The 21,302-nt window shown below is 36.5% G+C and overlaps 2 protein-coding genes across 12 annotated transcripts in view; one reads left to right on the top strand and one right to left on the bottom strand.

Annotated features, from left to right (window-relative positions):
• rbfox1 (RNA binding fox-1 homolog 1) overlaps nt 1–21,302 on the bottom strand; it is a 330,856-nt gene that overhangs the window by 258,496 nt on the left and 51,058 nt on the right. The gene's annotated exons all lie outside the window — the stretch shown is intronic.
• LOC129421491 (uncharacterized) lies at nt 8,447–19,338 on the top strand. The gene is made up of 6 exons (XM_073857345.1): nt 8,447–9,135; nt 11,838–12,038; nt 12,655–12,741; nt 13,059–14,066; nt 15,434–15,602; nt 18,871–19,338. The coding sequence occupies exons 2-6, from the start codon at nt 11,840–11,842 to the stop codon at nt 18,998–19,000; spliced, it is 1,593 nt and encodes a 530-aa protein (XP_073713446.1). The 5' UTR covers nt 8,447–9,135; nt 11,838–11,839; the 3' UTR covers nt 19,001–19,338.

Genomic DNA, 21,302 nt, shown 5'->3' with positions numbered 1-21,302 from the left:
CTGTAAAAATACTACTAAAAGTAGATACAATTAGTAACAATTAACAGCAACAAAAAGTATTTTTTTCTGTCATTTTACATAGAATACTTGTAAATTGACAAATATCTCATAAAATTATGGACATTTTGAAAACAAAAACCTTGAATAATTGCTTTTTTAATAAGCATAAATGTCTTTAAGCATTATTAAACTGCCAAAATACTGTTTTTATCATTTAATAAAACAGCCACAATACCTTTATTTACACACAAATATTTTTTTCTCCACGTAAATTTGTAAAGACACTATCATAATGTGTCATATATACACAAATATTTCATTTATTTTAAAGATAAAATTAAGATTTAAGATTTGATACGGTAAAAACATTTCTATAAGTGCAATTACTGACAATTGACAGTAAAAGATATTTGTTCAGTAATTTTATATAGATTTGCTTGTTAATTTAGTTAAATTGCCAAATTTACATTTTGTATTACATTAAAGTAGTACATATTTTTAATTTATGTTAGAATCTACCAGAAACCCGTTTTGATTTATACTATTTGTTAAAGGAGACCTATTAGGCTTTTCTGTGTTTTCTGTCATATCTATGATGTTACAATAGCCTCTTTAACACAGTAATTACGGCAAACTACCATGAATTTCCCAGTAAATACAAAAATGAGACTACCCATATGGGTTAATGATGGGGCCCAGATAGGACTTATTTAGGGCACTTATGGGTTACAACTGGAATATTTATGGGCTACAATATTTGTTTTGTTTGTTTGTTTTGTTATTTTACAGTAAACCCTTAAATACAAAAATTCAATTTAATAAACTTCAATAAAATGTTAAAAGGTAGTCAATGAACAGAAAACAGTGCTTTACTTCATTAAGCAGTTTATTAATAATTTGAACATGACTATTAGGACTTGTACATGTATAACTTTATAAAACACAACTAAAGAAAGAAAAAAGTTAAACTTACAGGGTTAGGTTCATCCAAAAAATTTATTTCTGTCATTAATTACTTACCCTCATGTTGTTCCAAGGTCTTGCGGGTGTGGAACAACATGAGGAAAAAGTTATTAATCACAGATTTTTCATTTTTTTGGTGGACTAATCCTTTAATACACTCCTGTAAAACTTTATTTGGAAAAACTTGTTTTTATATATGCATATCAGAAAAATCTTTCTGAAAAAAATTTTCACAAACAAAACAACATTAGTACAGCTCCTCTCTCTGTTGTCGCTGTTCCAACGGCCCTTTGAAAAATAAAAAAATAAAATTACCCTTCATGACACATAATTTTAAAGTATTACACTCAGAAATGAAAGTAATGTCATTTGTTACTCCGCCTCATGTTGTTCCACACTAGTAAGACCTTTAATCTTTAGAACACAAATTAACATATTAATACTTTGGAGCTTCGAACCACTGATTCAACACACTGATTCATAAAAGCTCTTATGCTTTCTGATGCTGTTTTGAAATCAGCCATTAGAAGTCATTATTTAGTTTTTTGGGCACACCAAAAATATTCTCGTCGCTTTAAATTATTATTATTGAACCACTGTACTCACATGAACTGATTTAAATATGTTTGTAGTACATAAATCAATTTTGAGAGAGGAAATGTCAAATGTCAATGCAAGCCTCACTGAGCCATCAGATTTAATAAAAAAATATCTTAATTTTTGTTCTGAGGTTGAATGAAGGTCTTGCAGGTGTGGAATGACTGAAGTGAAGGGTGAGTGAATTAATGACATTATTTTCATTTCTGGGTGAACTAACGCTTTTAAATCACAGACAGGTCAAAATATAAAGCATGCCAAATATCGCACCATTTTCTTGATAATCTTTAATAATTCACACAGTGTGATTATCACTCGCATAAACAAGCACCAATTTTGCCTATGATTTCGGTCATTTGCGATTTCGCAAAACCTGTCGGCGAGTGACAGTAGGGCCTAAAATCATGCAGTATGAACTCGGCATTTATGTGTAAACACTGCCCGATATGTTTGTGCCTGTTAGGGCAGCGATTAGCTCATTAGTGCAAATTGCAGGAACAGAAGTAGGTGTGCAGTTCTGTGGGTTTCCAGGACATGTTTGAAAACCCATGATTCAATATCTTTTGGCTACGATCATAAAAGGATCACATGTTCCCACAAGTTAAAATTTACAAGACAAAACTAAGCTAACAGAAAATGTCCCCTCCCGGTCATTGTATGTAATAGCACACAAATGGTAACACATTTTTGAAATTGCATTGAAATGCACTATCATTCGTCTTTTTACAGTTTGTATTTCCAGTTAAAATGTAAATCTTAAGACTTTTACTCATCTTGTTCTCCAACACATGTCCTTGCAGTGCGATTTCCTCCCCTGTCCCTGGTACCGATTAGCCACTTTGACACAGCCGTTTCTGCCTCTCTTCTTGTTATTTTGTTTGTTGGTGCATTTTTTCTCAAGCTTTCTGTAAAATACATAAAGAGCATTAAAGTAAGATTAAATATCATCTGAGCTCTTGCAAGAAAGAAGCAGTTATCTCAATTTTTCAGAAAATACAATAACAGTATCAGATATAATATTAGACACGCAGAAATGGTTTCTCTGTATTTTCACAAAAGCAACAAGAGCAACTATATAATATATAACTATATAGGAACTGTGTGTGTGTGTGTGTGTGTGTGTGTGTGTGTGTCTTATATATATATACACACACACACACACACACACACACACACACACAAACACACACACGCGCACGCACACAAACACAGTATATACAGTGCCCTCCATAAGTATTGGGGCAATGCAGACGGGATGTATCTGTTTGCTGTAGAGACTGGAGCTGGTAAGATGAATATAAGTATGTCATGTTTCAACACATACATGCTTTGACAACAAAGCAGAACACCCATAAAAACTTACTTCTGACATGCTGATTTTCATCTTTCCAGTTTCTGGTTTACATAGCGGGCAGATGCATTTTGTCTGTGTTTTCCAATATGAAGGGCACAGTGTGAATCTGCAACATACACACAAACAGTGCAGATTAAAGAATACTTTGGACAAACACAGAATAGACAAGCATTTTTATGTACTTAAGTCTAGTCTCAGTGTTAATATACACAGTTTATCTAAATTATCAGACAAGTAAACTGACAGAGTTTTGCATTCAGTTAGGCATCTTAAAGTTAACTTAGAGAATCTCCGAAGATGATCTGAGGACATCGACAGTTTACACTTACATGTGATACAACCTTGTTTTAGACAAAACTCATGTTTTCTTATAATCTCATTTAACGTGTGTGTTGTGAAAAGCACTTACACAGTACAGTAAAAAGCGAATCAGACGTCAATGATCGATGGATTTTCGTCATTCTGTGCAACAGTCACGTGTATACAGTATTTCGGAGGTTGTGCACGTGTAACGTAAATGTGTCTGACGGCAAACAGGTCGCGCATATATAATGGCGGGTAACTTACACGTGTGAAGTTTTGCTTTTAGTTAAAATATATAGTAGATTCGTATTCACGTCATCCGACAGTATGTTCTGCGTGTTTCTCGATGAAACCGCACCAGACGATTCAGTTTTTAAAGCGATCTGAACAATTCATTTAAACTCATTCGCGAACAAATTCAAAACGTTTGGCCGATTTGCTTAGTAATGAATCGATTCAAAAGACTCATTTATTTGCCATACTTTATAAGGAATCGACTCAAACGAGTCATTAATTCGCGGATTTCCCCGGAAACACGAGACGGCAATTTTAAAATAAAATAAAATACACATTTTGTAATGAATTAAAATACAGTAACCTCTGGTGTACAACTAACGTAACACAAGTTAAGACATTACTGCAATTGTGGTATTTATATTGTAAAACTGACAAATATGATAGCTATATTCTCAAATTCAATCAAGTTGGACACAGTTTGTGTATTAACAATTAACTGTTATTTTTTAAAAAAAGAAGATCGTTATAAGGCAGGAAATGGCGCGATCCAGGGAACTGGATGTATAACTGAAATTCTAACTCGATAAGAACACATGTTTTGTCAAGCATTATACTTTGAAAACTATGTATTTTTGTTACAATTTTCATTTTTAATATTGTATGCAATTAATAGGTTCTTACCTTGAATACACTGACAGTGAAAATCTCCTCCGGAAAATTGCAGCGGAATGGCAATGTGTCATGGCACCTGCGAAATTCAAAGAGGGGTGGGGGATGGGTATTGCTGAATAAAATCTCGCGAGATCCATCCTGCAGTTTTGTAAACTCTAAAATGTATTTTTTAGCCTTTATTTCTTTGTATCTGCAGGCTCTTGATCCTTTTAGATTGCACAAAATTGGGTAAAATAGCAATTGTGTTGACATTTTAAAATTTTTATTAGATCAAAGTTACATCGTGTTAAACAATAAAAAATATTTTTAAGGACCCTGTTTATGTACTATTTACTCGTGTAATTAACCTTTGGGATTTACAGTGTTTGCGTTTGTCTTCTTAAACTGAATTAGTAGCCCGTTTTCAGCCCATGTACTCATTTTCTAGTACTAAACCAAGTAGGTCCCACTTAGTTGACCCTAATGCCCATTTTGAGCCCATGCAGTCTGTACCATTTGTAACCCATATGGGCCCCACAGTGTTTGCTGGGCAATGTTGTATTTGTAAACAATGGCGGGTTATGACTTCATATCCACGGCCCGTATTTTGTTGTTTTCACATCTGTGGCAAACGCCAACAGTTGCAAAGTTGCTCATGAACAAACAACATTGTTTTAGGCCAGGGCCGGATTATCCATAGACGGGATTGGGCGAGTGCCCTGGGGCACTAGGCAAGAGGGGGGCACCAAGGCCAAAATGTTTTTTTTTACAAGTACTCACGCATGTGCGGGCACACGTGACAAAAATACGGAATGCGCGATCAGGTTTTATCCGCTCAATTGCTTGACGCGTCAAACGTTTAATGTCACCATGCGCTCCGTTGAATCTACCAATGGGTCTACGCAGAGAGCGGGAGAACTTTTAGCCTACATTAACAACAAAAACATTATAGATGAGAATTAAGGTCTACATCAGTGCCCAGTTAAGGAAAACTGGATAAAAGATGAGAAACGTGTAAAGGATACAATTACTAATTAAGTGTGCTTGTTCTTCATAAGTTTATTATTATTATTATTATTCGGCCCTAATTTTTGGCCAGCTCCTCCGACTAGGCCGTTTTACAGAGACCCTGTTCAAACTTTAAAACCTTCGGGCAGTGCCAGTCTAAGTTGCTTGAGGACACGACGTCACGGATCCATGTCGTTCTTCCGCCAGATTGGATTGAACAGAAAACAAAACAAAAAAGATTCGTAGGTCACAAATTTTGTCTGAACTTCATTAAACTGGATGTACATGATCCTTGGACCAAGTCTCACAAAAGTTACTAAAAGGATTTTTGATTTTCAGAAGCGTTTCCCATGTCACAGTGTAAAATCTGCCAAAACAGGAAGTAGTTTATATCTCAGGAATGCTTTCACGTATTGAAACCAAACTTTGTACATGAACTTGGGACTCCAAGTTGAGGATGCACAACATAAAAAAAACATTCTAAAATTGTATTATAAAATATATATATATATATATATATATGGAGGGGGTGGGCACTTCAAATGTCTGCAATTCGGCAAACAGATGGCAAGCTGTTTTAAACAACTTTGTTGAAGAAATGTGGATGTTAACTTCAGGTGTGCTCGACTTTTAAGCAGCGTGTGTGTGGAAATGTCCATAAACAGTGCGGGGGTAAACACGTCATCTGTATCTAAACGTTATGATTGGCCCGAAGCTGTCAGCGGAGTCTGACGTCGTCCATTCTAAATTCCAGTAATCTATATTTTTTGTTCAAACATAGCACTTACTGGTAAATTACTGGTAATCTTACAACCTCTCTTACAGGTAAATTGGCAGCACTGATTTACCAGAAAGGTTCTGTCATGACCTCTTTACTGCAATTTAACCAGTAAATTACCACTAAAGACCAGTGGCAGCCGGTGACGTCTTTTTTCGAGGGCGCTCGATGCGAAGTTCGTCACAACATGTATGTAGCTTGTCATGTGTGTGGTTCGTAATTTCGAGATGTGTGTTCTGTGCTTTGGGAGGTCATGTGTGCATCACGTGCCGAGATAGGTGCCTGCCGCAGACGCCTCCAAAGGGTCTATGACAAAAGAGACGCTCGCGTTTGCCAGATACTCGCATAATCTCATGCGTGATCAGAGTTTACTGTTAAGGAAGTGTCTAGCGTGTATTTTGAGAACGTGAGCGGCTCTTTTATCATGGACGGTTTTGGCGCGTGTGCAGCAGGCACTTATTTTGACAAAACACATGATGCACACAGGATCTCGTCACGCAGGACACACATTTCGAAAAAGGGAACCACACACATGACAATCCGAACACTTATTTTGAATTAGCGCATCACGGCCGCCACTGGTAAAGACTGTATGTGTGAAAGGGCCTAATGTCAGATGTAATGCTAAACATGGCCAAGGTGTATAATAAAGTCCTCTGGCAGCTTTGCCTCAACTCTTTATGAAGTTTCCTGGTGGACAGATAGCTTTACTTATTGAAAATGCTAGCTGTTGCTAAAGATAGCTTGCAGCAGCTCCTGTTATAATCTGCAGTCCAAAGCATCTGTAGGGTACTAATGTTGATGTTTACATCTCTAACACACCATACCCCCAAAGCATTAAGCTTCCTGTCTTGATAAGAATTAGCAGTATAATGGATATATATTCACAGCAAATGAAGCTAACTAACTAGCAGAAGCTACAGGGATCACAGAATTACAGTATAGGGCTTGAAATGCAGCATCCCTGCTGAACAGGACAGCATACCAGCAAGACCAGCATATGTTGTGTTTTGGTGCTGGTTTGCTAGTGAACACCAGCTAAACCAGCATCAAACCAGCATTAGCACCAGCAATAGCACCAGCTAAACCAGCAACAAACCAGCATTAACACCAGCTAAACCAGCATTAGTACCAGCATCCCATGCTGTTCATACCAGCATATGTTGTGTTTTGGTGCTGGTATGCTGTGACCACCAGCTAAACCAGCATAGACCAGCATAATTCCCATGCTGGTCCATGCTGGTTTGATGCTGTATTTTTCAGCAGGGATCATACAGCCTATTTTGTTAAATCAAACAATTCAGTGTACAGATTTGTCCACCTCCATTTTCGTAATCACAGGCCATTGTTCTTAATGATCAGAAACAATCTTCACAACTGTGAAAACTGGTGAGTCGCGGTGACGTGGCCACAGTTACTCAGCAGACCGGGCGATTTGAACTTGAAGTTGCTCATTCAACTGTATATATATTCAAGCATTATTGTCATTATTTCGTATGTAAAGTGATATACAAATAAAGATTGATTGAATATTGATGCCATCCAATAAAGCACTTCACATATTTTGCTTTTCTATTTTCAAGCAAATCAAAATAACCTTTTAGATATATTGTGAGCATAAGGCTCTCCTGGTTTTGCCGGGTGGTTGATGTCCTCAGGGCAAAGTTGTGTTGACCCTGGGACAACATTTCAATCAACCAATCAGATTTCAGAAATAAGTTTACAGTTAAGTTTAAGCTTACAACAAGGATTAGCTGTTTCTAGACCATTGTTTTTCATTAGTTGTTATTTAGAAAAATGTTGTCTTTGGGTCAACACGATATGTTGCCCTGAGGACATCAACCACTTGGCAGAATCAGTTCGAGCTGAGTATAAACTGACAAAAGCATAAAAGCACTGCAGTAAATATTGAATATTTTTACCAGTATTTCACCAGGTTATCATAAAATATTTCTGGCTACTGTGTTTAAGTATAAACCAGTTCAAATGATGTAAACAACACGGAGACACTTCCTGTTACAGTTTGTGACAGTTATTTTTTTATTTCACATATATTATTATCTTTAAGATGTTTGTTTAACTTCAGTTAATTCAGGTTTATATGTTCTGTTGGTTTATTTTATCCAAACGTTTATCTAGTGTTAAAAAACTGGAACAGGAGGTGCTTCTGGACCAGTGTTGTTTGCATCTTTTGAAATGGTCTATACTCCAACTAACTGTGCACAAACTCAATAAAGGCACATTCCTTTGGTCAAATGTTGGCTAATATTATCACTGACCACACAATACATGTCACATTTAAAATCAAATTAACTTAAAACATGTTAAATTTTGAGATTTAGGCCTACTGTGAGGTTATCCTAACTTTAGAATGTTATTAAAGACAGATTTTATTTTTTTATTGTTCTATTTTTAAGAATTTGAATTATTCTTAAGTTTTATTAAGAACAACATTAAGGAAAAAAATAAGAGCATTCTTAAGAAGGTTTTTTGAGAATACAAAATAGGATGACGTCAAAGTACCGCGAGAGCGATACGAAATTAGACTTCGTATGATTTCTCGAATCATTCTCACGGGACTTTGACGTCATTCGACTGCCAGTTCTTACGGCGCAGCTTGAAGTCGAACAAGCCTTTTGGGACACGTGTTTCTAAACGTGTGTAACTTCCAATCATTTTAAAGAACAACTGCAACGTTTGAGTGGGAGGGGTTACGATACATGCTACGATACAGCGTGAGACCAGTGTGAGCCAGAGAGGAGCGCGGGAAGAAAGCGAAAACAAGTTGAAAGAGAGCGACCGACTTGTATGTGCAACGCGTGCGATATTCAGCAAAAGATGCCATTGACAGTCTGCAATTAAACAACAACTGCAAGGTACGTAAGCCCGAAATATAAACTGTGTAACTAACATTACCAACTCAAACATTGTAAATTTAGTTAAATGTTAGCTTGTTAATCATTTACCATCTTTGCAAACGCGCTAATTCTGTAAATTGTGACCTGAACCTGACATAACGTGGTAAACGTGCCAAAGTTATGAGTGAAGTGTTGGCTCACTAATATAATATAACGTTAGGTTGAGAGAGTGTTTGACCTATTTAGCTAACGTTACTTGCACACAATTTATTATTATATTTTTTTTTCTTTTGGCAGATGTCTCAGTTAAGATTGCCTATGCACTCAAATACTTTTTTTTATATGTCTCTAATCAGATATCGCTGACCTCAATGTAATCTGAAGAGGTGAGTGTTTTGCCATGTTTAAAGATTACAATTGTCACAGGTGTGGTGTTTCTGTGAAAACCCTAAAAGGTTATGTTCAACATCAAGGGCTACACAGAAATGAGGCTCATTATCAGTATGCATGTTGCATAGCAGGTTGCAAATCTCACTTTAGAAATTATAATGCATTTAAATGCCATGTTTACCGTCATCATCGACGAGCATCTTTTGTGTCACAGTGTGAGACTTTGCAGGGACCATTTAAATGTGAACTTACTCACTGTAGGAAAGAGTTAATTGATCTGAAAGATCTTTTGTGTCACCTGAAATCTCATACTTCAAAAAGAGAGGAGGTGCAATGCCCATTCAAAAACTGTGATAAGACTTTTTCAGTGAAATCATCTTTAACGTCCCACTTATCAAGAAAGCACAAACATTCCACAGCTCTTCATGTCTCTGGTGCATACTGTCTGCCTTCAGCTCCTAGTGAGCCTCAGACTTCTGTTGCTGAAAGCCAGTCTGATGAAGGGGCCTTTGATGATGGGCCTGATGAGGTTACACTAGATCCTGCACAAATGAAGAGCTTATACATGAGAAATTTATGCATGTTTTACATGAAGTTGCAGGCAAAGCACCTCATCCCCTCCTCTACAATACAGTTGATTGTAGAAGAAATTAATAGTCTCAGTGGTGTTTGCCAGCAGCACACAAAGAATCAACTTAAAGTATCTCTTCATGAGAAAACTAAACTAACTGAGACAGAAATTGAACATGTTTTGACCACCCTAGATGACATAGATATGCATTCATCCTGTAGCTCTGCACTTTCAACTGAGTATAAGAGAAAACAGTATTTTGAGGAGAATTTTGCATATGTGCATCCGCAGACAGTTTTTTTGGGGTTTGATGAAAACAGAAAAGAGCGAAATGCTCAGTACATTCCCATAAAAGATACATTAACAGCTCTGTTAAAAGATCCTGCTGTGTGGGAAGAATGTACTAAAACTGGAAATGAGAGTGCATCTCTTATTTTTAACGATGTGTGTGATGGATCTGTGTTTAAATCCAATCCTCTGTTTTCAGAGTCAGGTCTCACTTTAAAGGTGATACTGTATCAAGATGCTTTCGAGGTGGTTAATCCCATTGGCTCTGCAAAGAAAAAACACAAGATGCTTGGGGTCTACTTCACTCTTGCAAACTTTGATCCTTTTCATCGATCCACCGTTGACAACATGCAGCTTTTGCTCTTGTGTCGAGAGGCTGATTTCAAGCATTTTGGCCATGAGAAAGTGTTCTCTCCACTGTTATCAGATCTCAGAGAACTGGAGACAAATGGTCTCAATATAAATGGAAACACTGTGAAAGCAACTCTCTTTTGCATTGCTGGGGATAACCTGGGTTCGCATAATATCGGTGGCTTCACAGAAAACTTCAGTACATCGCGCTATTTCTGCCGGTATTGTCACATTACCAGAGATAAGCTAGACGACTTGGAACACAATGCACCCATCCGCACCGTACAAGACTACAATGACACTGTACAAGAGCTGCACGATGATGTAAGGGAAGTCAGGGGTTTGAAATTTGACTCTATCTTTAACTCTTTGGCCTTTTTCCATGTCTGCCAGCCAGGCCTCCCACCCTGTCTTGGCCATGATTTGTTTGAGGGTGTTGTGGCATACGACCTTGCCATTTACATCAACTATTTTGTCAAGGTGAAGAAATACTTCACATATCCCCAACTTAATCGTAGGATTAGGCAGTTTGGTTATCAGGGATCTGATGGTAATTCTACACCCTCAGAAGTTTCTGAAAAGGGTGTAAAACTAGGTGGCCAGGCGGCAGAAAACTGGTCTTTGCTGAGACTTCTCCCTCTTATAATTGGTGATAAGATCACAGATACAGAGAATCCAGTATGGCAGCTGACTGTCCAACTGAAAGAGATTGTGGAATTTATTTCTGCCCCTAAAATATCAGCATCACAGATTGCTCTGCTCAATGTTCAGATACGTGATTATCTAGAGGCAAGGAAAGAAATGTTTCCAGCGCAAAAATTAAAACCAAAGCACCATTACCTCACTCACTACCCTGCATTGATACTGAAATTTGGCCCTCTCATGCGGTTGTGGACAATGAGGTTCGAAAGCAAGCATTCATACTTCAAAAGATGTGTGCGAAGAACACAAAATTTCAAAAACGTATGTCAAACACTTGCCAGAAACCACCAGCTACTACAAGCATACTTACATTCAGGCTCTTTTTTTGCACCTTCATTGGTGGTGAAGAACTCCACTCCTTTCCATGCTGAACTGTACAGCAATGCAGTGCGCACTGCTGTAAGAGAAATTTTGGTCAGGGAAACCAATGTTGTGGCAAGTACAGAGGTACAGTGGAAAGGCACTCAATACAGAAAGGGGTTCTTTCTTTGTCTGAGCCATGGTGAGTCAACTGAATTTGGACAAATTCAGCTTATACTGGTGAAGGAGGAGAAGCATGTGTACTTTATTGTTACACCTCATAATGTGTCATATTTAGCAGAGTTTGGACTTTATGAAGTGAAAGAGGCAACGCAGACCATGAAGTGTTTGAAAGGAGAGCTCAAAATGGATTATTATCCATTGCCTGAGTACAAGCTTTTTGGGACAAGAGTAATTTCACTGAAACACAGCATTATTGATACAGAGTAAAGAAAACTATCAATGTGTCTCTTCTCTCCTGTATAGTTATGGATAGACAGAGTGCTCTTTCCTCTTTCCTTACCTCAACGCTCCCGAAACTAAGGGAACTTGACCCTTTGCTTGAGGCTCTTCAAGAATTAGGAGTGCATGACCTTGAAGACTTGAACTACATTCAAGAGAGTGACCTTCTTCATGTCCTGAAGCCAGTGGAAGCAAGGAAACTTATTTCCCATTTTAAAACCACAAGTATGTGTTTGTACTTAAAGGGATAGTTCACCTTAAAATGAAAAATCTGTCATAAGTTACTCATCCTCATGTTGTTCTAAACCTGTATGAATTTCTTTTTTCTGATGAACACAAAAGAAGATATTTTGAGAAATGATGGTTAACACACAGCAGATAGTGACCATGGACTTCCATAGTAGGAACAAATAATAAGGACTATTTTGGAAGTATTGCGATAAATGATGAATAAAATATTTTGAGAAATGATGGTAAGCACACGGTTGATGGTACCCATTAAATTCTATCATATTTTTTTCTACAATAGAAGTCAATGGTCAATATCTGCTGTGTTCTCACCATCACCTATCAAAACATCCTCCTCCGTGTTCATCAGAAAAAAGAAATTCATACAAGTTTAGAACAACATGAGGATGAGTAAATGATGAGAGATTTGTCATTTTAAGGTAAACTATCCTTTCAATTTAACTTTTAATATTACTTAGAACATTACATATATGCTAATATGATATATGCTTTTTTTGGTGTTCTTATTATCTTCAAATAAAGGTGTGTGGTGTTTAATTTTTTTTTTTGCCACAGTAACAAGAAATAACTCCACTATTGTGTGTCCTTTAAGGCCAAAGAGATGCGGTGGACAGTCTTCCCAGCAACCAACAGTCCTGTGACAGTCCTCATACACAGCCTGATGACATGTTCCCTTCTGGTCAGTCCATCCCTATTGCACAGAATGTGACACTTTTTGGTCTTTACACTTATCATTAGTCTTGACATATTTTAAGTGTCTGATTGTCTAAAGTTTCACAATTTGGCAAGTATGCATCTTCTCTACATGGCCATTAACTATTCTAAAAATAAAAAGGCACCATGTCAGTGTTGCTCCACTACATAACTAAACAGAACATAATTTTGTGTAATTTACTGTGATTGGTTAAAAACAAACTAAGCCACCAAAATTGGTATGAAATTGTTTAGCTTTGCAGTGCATGTTGTATCATCATATTTTCATCTGTAACCTTTCAGGTGGCTGCAGCTCAGCAAGTTCAAATTCACCAAGGTCAACATCTAGTTCAAGTATGAGTTGCACACCTCGTCAACCGTCTGACAACAGCTGGCATTTTAATTTTGAAATTCCATGGAAGAAGTTGCCATCTCAGCTCATCAAAAAATTAGAAGAAGGGAAGCGACCAACAAAGAGTGACAGACTTGAAATTATACGGCTGATTGTCAGTGAAATCTTAACAATATGCCCAACACCCGGGAAGAAACACATGAGTGAGATCGCAAGAAAGATGGCAAAGGTGTATCCTGTGGCATTCACTGATGTCATTGAAGGTGAAATTGTGGGCAGTGGATATGACTCACTCACAAAACAGATGGTCAGCAGGGTGGATAACTTGAGGAGAGGAAGCACTCCACTTTCCTTAAAAAGACAACTTATTAGCACCAGTGAAGGAGATGATACCCCACCCAGGAAAGGAAGACTAGACGCCTATGGATGCATAAATTGGCAACCAATGCGTCTACCAACTGATGAAACACTGGAATCCCAGAAGCAAGCACAAGAACAGTTAAAGAAAATGTACAAAGAAAGATGCCGTGACACCAAAAGTATTGAGAGAATGATGAGGACCACCTTCTGCACTCAGAGAAAAGACATTATCAATGGAATTGAGACCTCTGATTTGACAAACGATTGGCCATATTTATTTGAAATAACTGGCATGAAGACTCATTTTAAAGAGCTTACAGGCATGGACATTGATGACAAAGCCATGGAAAACAAATATGCCAGGGTTATTTCATACCTCAAGACCAATGACAAGACAGGGAAGATGGAGACCATCTTCAGAGAAATGGAAACATCAAGCAAGAATGTTGCAGATGTCAATGCTGCTGGGTTTCTTCAACTACTTGTTAGATATTTCAATGAGGAAGAAGACCAGATGTTCCATAAACTGGATCAAACAACCCTGCCCTCTGAAGTCAACTGTGCGGAACTTCCAAGTACGCCATGCATTGTTGTGTGCGGTAAGTTTAAATATTTTCTTTTCCTGAGATAGTTATGTTATTATACTATTATTATAATTTACTATTGGTTATTAAAGGTGTAGTTGTTTTTTGCCTTCCTCCTTCACATATGACTGCATGGATTATACACTGGTAGCCAAAATAATTTATAGACATTTGCTCAAGCTACAGTCATGTAGATAAGGTTGATCAGTAAGCCAGCTGCTTGTCAGATTTTTTGAAATGCAGTTATTTGATTCACATGCAGCTAATTTATATATAACTAGATACTGCCTACCTGTAAAGTAGAGCTGTCCTCGATTGAAGAAATTCAAGGTCAACTAATAATCATTAAATTGTATCGACTAAACGATTAGTTAATCGACAGTTGGAGTTTCTTCGCAAAGAGTCAAGCAAAAGCAGCACTTTAATTCTTGTTAACCAGAGACCATTCATCATGAAAAAAAGCATAAAACATGCCTTATCGACTGAAGAAATCTTAGTTGACTAAGACCAAAATGACTGATTAGTCGACTAATCAAGTGAGAGGGCGCAGCCCCACTGTGAAGTCTCCATCTACAGCACAATTCTGTGTCCCGAAATGTTAATACATTGATATGTCTAACAATGACCACCATACGTCACAAAATCTAAACACTTTCTTAGAAGGGTTATTATATTTTGGACTTTATTGCTTGCATAATAAGACGGATGCTCTGACGCAAAAACGACAAATATCTGGTTTCTGTGGCTGGACTGTAATAAGTCTGAATTAAATAACTGGCACATGAACATATGTTTTGGGGGATTGGCTTTGTAGGGAGGACTGAAGAGAGAGGGTAAGATTGTTTCAGATGGATACTTTTAAAAACTACAACAAACCCTTTTTCCTAAAAAATGTAGATACAAATGATTTACAGTAGTTAAACTGACCAGCATAATTGTCTTTTTTAATATATCAACAAAGTTGGATTTCCATGCCTGCAGCACACACAACAAAAGTTGGGATGGATGCATGCTTAATTGTTTGTTTGCAGGCATGAAATTCTCAATGTTTATTTTTACAAAATATAATTACACTGGTCAGTAAAACTATTATTTTCTTTGTACTTTTGAAATCCCATGAAAAACCCAATGGCGTTTGTAGTTATATATTGATAGTTTCTGCAACATTACCTATACTCCAGATTTATATGTAATGATTATATTGTTTTATTTGTCTGGTTGATTTCCACCCCTACCAATTGTGCGATGGATGTTTTTTCGTGTGTTTTTGTTAAATATAATTTAACTTGACAAACTTATTGAATAATTACTGGACTGTATGATATTTGAGCACAGTTTGTAACAAAAATACAGATCCCCTGTTTTTTGTATGTTTACAACAGGAAATTCTCCTTTGGCTGCAGAGTACTTCATGCTTTCTGTGGACCAGACCATTGTGAATGGTCACATCAATGCCTTCACTGATGCTCTTGTGTTAATGTTTGCCACGTATTACTGCCTGAACATCTCTTACCCAGCAGCCCAAGGAGCAACACTGGAGTTCTTGCAGAGGTGAGAAAGCGGAAGTCCATTTTTAAAAAGTTTTTGTAACTCAGGTTTTATTGATTTTTGGTATAAAGAACAACGCACAGCGTCAGGGGGTACATGTTTTTAGTAATAATACTCAAATGTCTCTGACATCAAAGTTTTCGGTGGTGACTCTCCATTATGATTGGTATTCTGTCCATTTTTCGCATTTCTTATCGTGTTTTGCTTGTTAGAGTCTCAATATATATACCCGAGTCTTTCCATGTTGAGTATCCTTGACTACGTCCAGCCAGTTCTTCAGAGTGGGAGGGTCCTCTCTACGCCATTTTCTGGTGATTGCCTTCTTGGCAATCCATCTTCAGATGTCCATTTTTAATATCCAAACAGATATAGAATTACCAGAAAAATAGTTACCCCTTTAAAATCGAATGCAATTAAATAAAAGAGCCTTACACCGTATAGGATTTCACAACTTTGCCTTGCTGTCTTTTTTACTACATTTTCTCAACCATAGAGTGTGTATTATTAAAACACTTCTTAAAAGGTAATATGTGTCATGACAAAGACATGACATCAATAACAGCATGCCATCAAGCTAACCTTGGCCCATCCTGTGTTGTTCTACTTTTTATCTCAAGAGGCGATAGTCCGATAATATAGCTTATGCCTCATCCCCTCTAGTTTCAGCTGAGATGTGTATTGGCGCTTTTTCATTGCATAGAACCCCATGGTTTGGTTTAGTTTGGGTCGGGTCAGCTTTTGGGAGCTTTTCCACTGGGTGCAGTACGTAGAACCAGATACTTTTTTCGTAACACCTCGGTTGGGGCTCCAAGCGACCCGAGCTGATACCAAACATGACACAAAAAGACTGTAGATCACTGATTGGTCTGAGAGAATCGTCACTACCAGCGTCGCTATAATGTAGATTAGCTTTTACCTGTACTAGCTTGCGCTGTCTCGAGCAAACATGTTGTCATCTGTGCTCTGCTATTAACCTTATTTCGCCCCGCACATTTTTAATTCTTCGCTCTTCCGCATTTTGTCAACTGACTTCCACTTCTTATATGGCACAGTGCATTCGGTAGCTAGTTTGGTGGCTAAAAGATTGTTTGTAGTTCACTATAACTTTAGCGAAATTACAAATATCGCTACTGCTGTAAATTTTTTAAATTAGGAGCACAGTTAAAACTTTATACGACGCTTAGATAGTCTTATAATGTCCCATCAATCGTCACGTGGTTAGACGATATGAAGCGGCCGCGGCAAATAACCTATGGGACATTTTTAATTACCTCGTCCTGTCAGAAGGAGTTGATAGAGCAGCATTGAAAATTATTAAAGTACTTATACCTACCAATATTTACACAGTGATTTCATCTTTTTTAAAGCAAATGTGCACCTTAGCCAGTCCAATAACTCACTATTTCATTTTTATGTGGTAATGTACCATGATAGAATTCATTTGCAAACTTGCCAACACTTATTCCTTCAAATCAGGAGACTTAAATCCTTTTAAGTGGAATCTACAAAGCTCACATATGGTTTTAGAAATTCCTTACAGATAATATCTGATCACATTGTAAAGGTTTAATATAACTGCATGACATCACATATGAAGGTTTAATGTAACTTTACAACAGGTAACATCAGGTCACATTGTAAAGGTTTATAAAAATTGGACTATAAAAAACTATGGACTAAGAAACGGCTAACTTTTCAGCAAGACCACCCTGTAATAAATTAAGACGCAGCTTTATCAGAGTCATCAGGAGGTGATCCCAAGTGTTTATCTGAAAGCTATTGGTGTATGTACTGATAAAGTGCTTGTACATTTGTGCCAGCTTAACACATTGGAGCAGTTTCTTGGACAAGGTTTACAGGACTAGGCCTTATTTATATTAGGACATTTTAGTTTTTACAAACAAACCCTAAAAAACAAGACTGGTGCACATATTGCGACCAACACAATGGCACTCATATATGTTGAGATATGTCAGTAAAAGGTGTATTTAAATTATTGTAGCTCAAATATGCATTTTAGCCTGGGACCAGAATAAGCCCTGTCCGGGTCGTGGTGTTTATACAGAAACTGTCATGTGAGACAGAGGTAGTGATAAACGCAATATGCACACATCTATTTGTGGTGGACAATTTTAACTTTGTGGCGGACTGAGAAATAAATAAATGTATGGAAATGTACAAGGACGCTCTCACTTGTATGATGTCACAGCAGTATGCAGCGCAAATATAAAGACACGCCTATAATCCCTCCCACTCCGAAGTGATACTAAACTCGATGGAAAAGCTAACCAAGCCAAATGAGGTGAGCTGACCCGACCCAAACCAAACCAAACCGCGGGGCACCATGCAACGGAAAAACGCCATATGATGCAACAGCTGTGTGTGGGCCTTGAGTGCCTCAGCAGCACAGTGAGCACCAAGTCCACACTAAGCCACTTTATATTATATTTCGTTAAGTTACAGTGCACAGTATTGTGCCAATATGCCTCCACACTGTGCTGTGTGAAATATGGAAAGGGCTGGTCAGATCTGAGCAGAAAATGGTTGATAGTAACAGAGGCGGAACAGTGGCTGTGTGAAAAGCCACATGCAGTGTGCCAGCACAGTAAATATTGTGCTATACTTTACAGTCTTTGCCGCGCGTCTTGGATTGATATGTGAAAGTACACACAGCAGTGGAATTATGCCTTAACATTTTTTCAGTTGGACACTAATTCAATATCAAATATATTTTTGATATATTGTTATGTTACAGCATTTGTTACTGAATGACGTTCAGGGCACAGCCGTCAGTTTATTTTTATTCAAAGTCAAGCATTTTAGAACACAACTGGCTGTTCTAAACTGCTTGTGTATAATGCCAGGACATAAAAACTACACTGCACTTTTGTTCCCATCTATTTGCTGATGCAGTCAGTGTTTTATCTCCTGCTGCTGTTTTGCAGAAAATTTTTGACTTCAGTGAGGAAGTTTAAAAAAAATATATAAAAATAGTTTTTGAAAAAGTGAGTGAAGTAGCATGCTTGATAATGTCTGGTCATTGTTAAAACAATAAGATATTACCGTAGATGATACATATCTCAGACCCCTGGTGCCTCCTTTTTTTTTTGTATGAATTTGACAGGTGAATTCTTACATTTTACCATTTTCTTTTTTACATAATACCGTTTTCCAATTTATTCCTGATTCGTCCTCATGTCAAGATATAAGGTATGTTTTGCAGGAGTCCACATTTTATTACTGAAATTGTTTGATGTGTTTCACTTGATAGATGCCTTTTCAAGATTAACCCGGACAAGGGATCGAAGGTGGAGAAGAACTCTGCAAAAAAGCAGCTGCCGGTTAGTCCAAGGGTTCTATCCCTGATAACGAAAATTGCGGACTATGAGTGGAGGGCGTAAAAAATAAATCAATGCCCATAGTTGTTTTTTCATGCAATGTTCATGTTGTTGATGCATTCTTGAGTGTTATTTAATTGTTGACAGAATTGGTTCACAGTACTTAAAAGTGTTACTACTTTATTATAGGCTTCAGTGAAGTTACTGTAATAACAGGACTTTTAAAAACTTTTATCTTCCAAAACATAGGCATCTGGCATCTGAAGTACCAGACTTTAAAATTGTAATGCTTGTTTTTTTTCTTTTTTTTGTAAAAGTGTTTTTATTTCACTGTGAATATCCGCTGCAACTGTTTCTATTCTGATCTGTTGATCAGCAGAATAAAAAAATGTTGAACAGTAGTTAGTGTGTTCTGGTTCTTATTGTTAAGCTAAATCATTTGTCATTTAAGTACTGTTAAAGCTCAATATTTTTGGAATTGTCCATTACATTTGCAGGTCGAATATTTATAAATGTACATCAAGTTATCTTTATTATAGCATAGTGTTCTGAAATTTGACAAATTTATCAGCAGATTGTTGCTATAATCAATATTTTTTGACAGTATTTGGAAATTTAAAACAAAGGTAAATATATTGTAGTCCAAGTAGTCTTTATAAAAAGTGATTATACTTAATATGCTCTAAAATTAATGGTACTCGCACATACTTGTTTAATAACAGTATTTATGTAAAATTACATATAAAGATTCATATTATACTTAATACATTCTAAAATTAATGTTGAATTGCTGTAATTGTACTTAAATTCATTGTAAAATCTATTAAATATATGGGATTTATATGTAAAGTTCCATGTAAAAACGTTAAAAAAACTTGATAGGGTCTAAAATTAATGGTAGATTACTCTAATTTTACTAACACATACTTGTTTAATAACAGTATTTGCTTTTTTTAAAAAGGCAAATCCATTGTTTTTATGGTAGAGTATGCTTATTTAACATTGAAGATTAATTAAATATACATGATCTTTATGTAAAATTACATATAAAAACTCTAATTATACTTGCTAAATTCTAAAATTAATGTTGAATTGCTGTAATTGTACTTAAATTCATTGTATTTTTGGGAGAGTATGATTTTTTTTCACATTAAAAATCAATTAAATATACAGAATTTATATGTTAAGTTCCATGTAAAAACATTAAAAAAACTTGATATGATCTAAAATTAAGGGTAGATTGTTGTAAAAAAATGCTTATTATCTGTTTTACAAAAGTATTTCGAATTTTTTTTAAAGTTAAAGCACTTTTTTTGTGGGTGATATATAATTTTATTACGTTAAATATTTATTAAATAAACACGATTTTTACATATAAATATAGTATAAAACTCAAATAATAGTAGCATTTTTCTGTATAATAGCAGCATTTGACTGTATTTGTACATAATTTAATTGTTTTTAAAGGTGTATATGGGGTTTTTTTACATTAAAAAATCCAATAATTACGTAAGATTTAATGTAATATTAAAGATACAATCTGTTATTTAATTATGGAAAATTACTGTTTTTTAACGAGAGAGTTTTTTTCTGTTATTTTACGGTAGTTTATTGGCGCCCCAGCTGCCGGAATAATACCGTTTTTTTACATTTTTTTTTTTTACAGTGTAGTTAAGTATTGGAAGGAATTGGGTAGGATGTAGAATAAGGTTTTGCAGAATCAGGCATCAATATGTGCTCTTTAAGTATGAATAAACAACCAATATCTCAGTAATATTAATGGTAATAACCAACCAGTTAATAGTAAGAATTAGAAATTATTCGTATTAACTCACAGAGTGCCCACACCTTAGTTAACTTCAAATTCAAGGACCTTTCAAGGACTTTCCAATACCCTCAAATTCAAGGACTAAATGTGGGGACACATTTCAATTAAGAGGAAGGTTACATCGTGCTACCTTTTAAGATAAATTCCTTTCGAGGGAACTCGCACTACATCACTGCGGTGACACTTTGGGGACGCCTCCAATGGTAAGTGCATCTGAATGTGTATATCAAATTCAACCAATGGTGAGGCTTGACAACAACGACAGGGTGACGCGGGAGCCAGGAAGTATATCGCTACAAGACGAGCGTAAGAAAATGATCGAGGTCTGGTCAGGGAATTAACCCAACACAAAGTGAAAATGATAGCAATGACTCTAAGATCTATGGACATGCACATCAGTGTTTTATTTGTGTGGAGAAAAGGACAATTTGAAATAGTGTCCAACACAATACTCTACCATTATACTCAAATAGGGCCTACATGCACTGCTCCCAAACGTGATGTGTTTTGGTGTTGCTTGTAATCTGGAACTTGGTG

This window comes from Misgurnus anguillicaudatus, chromosome 19 (assembly GCF_027580225.2).
Source record: "Misgurnus anguillicaudatus chromosome 19, ASM2758022v2, whole genome shotgun sequence".
NCBI lineage: Eukaryota > Metazoa > Chordata > Actinopteri > Cypriniformes > Cobitidae > Misgurnus > Misgurnus anguillicaudatus.
Note: the sequence above shows the minus strand (reverse complement) of the source record. Positions and strands in the feature narration are given on the sequence as shown.

What these genes read in the sequence shown, in the direction of transcription:
- LOC129421491 (XM_073857345.1), top strand. Translation starts at nt 11,840, where the DNA reads ATGGATAGACAGAGTGCTCTTTCCTCTTTCCTTACCTCAACGCTCCCG. An exon ending in TGATGACATGTTCCCTTCTG is followed by an intron (nt 12,742 to 13,058) that starts GTCAGTCCATCC and finishes GTAACCTTTCAG; the next exon opens with GTGGCTGCAGCTCAGCAAGT. An exon ending in GCCATGCATTGTTGTGTGCG is followed by an intron (nt 14,067 to 15,433) that starts GTAAGTTTAAAT and finishes TGTTTACAACAG; the next exon opens with GAAATTCTCCTTTGGCTGCA.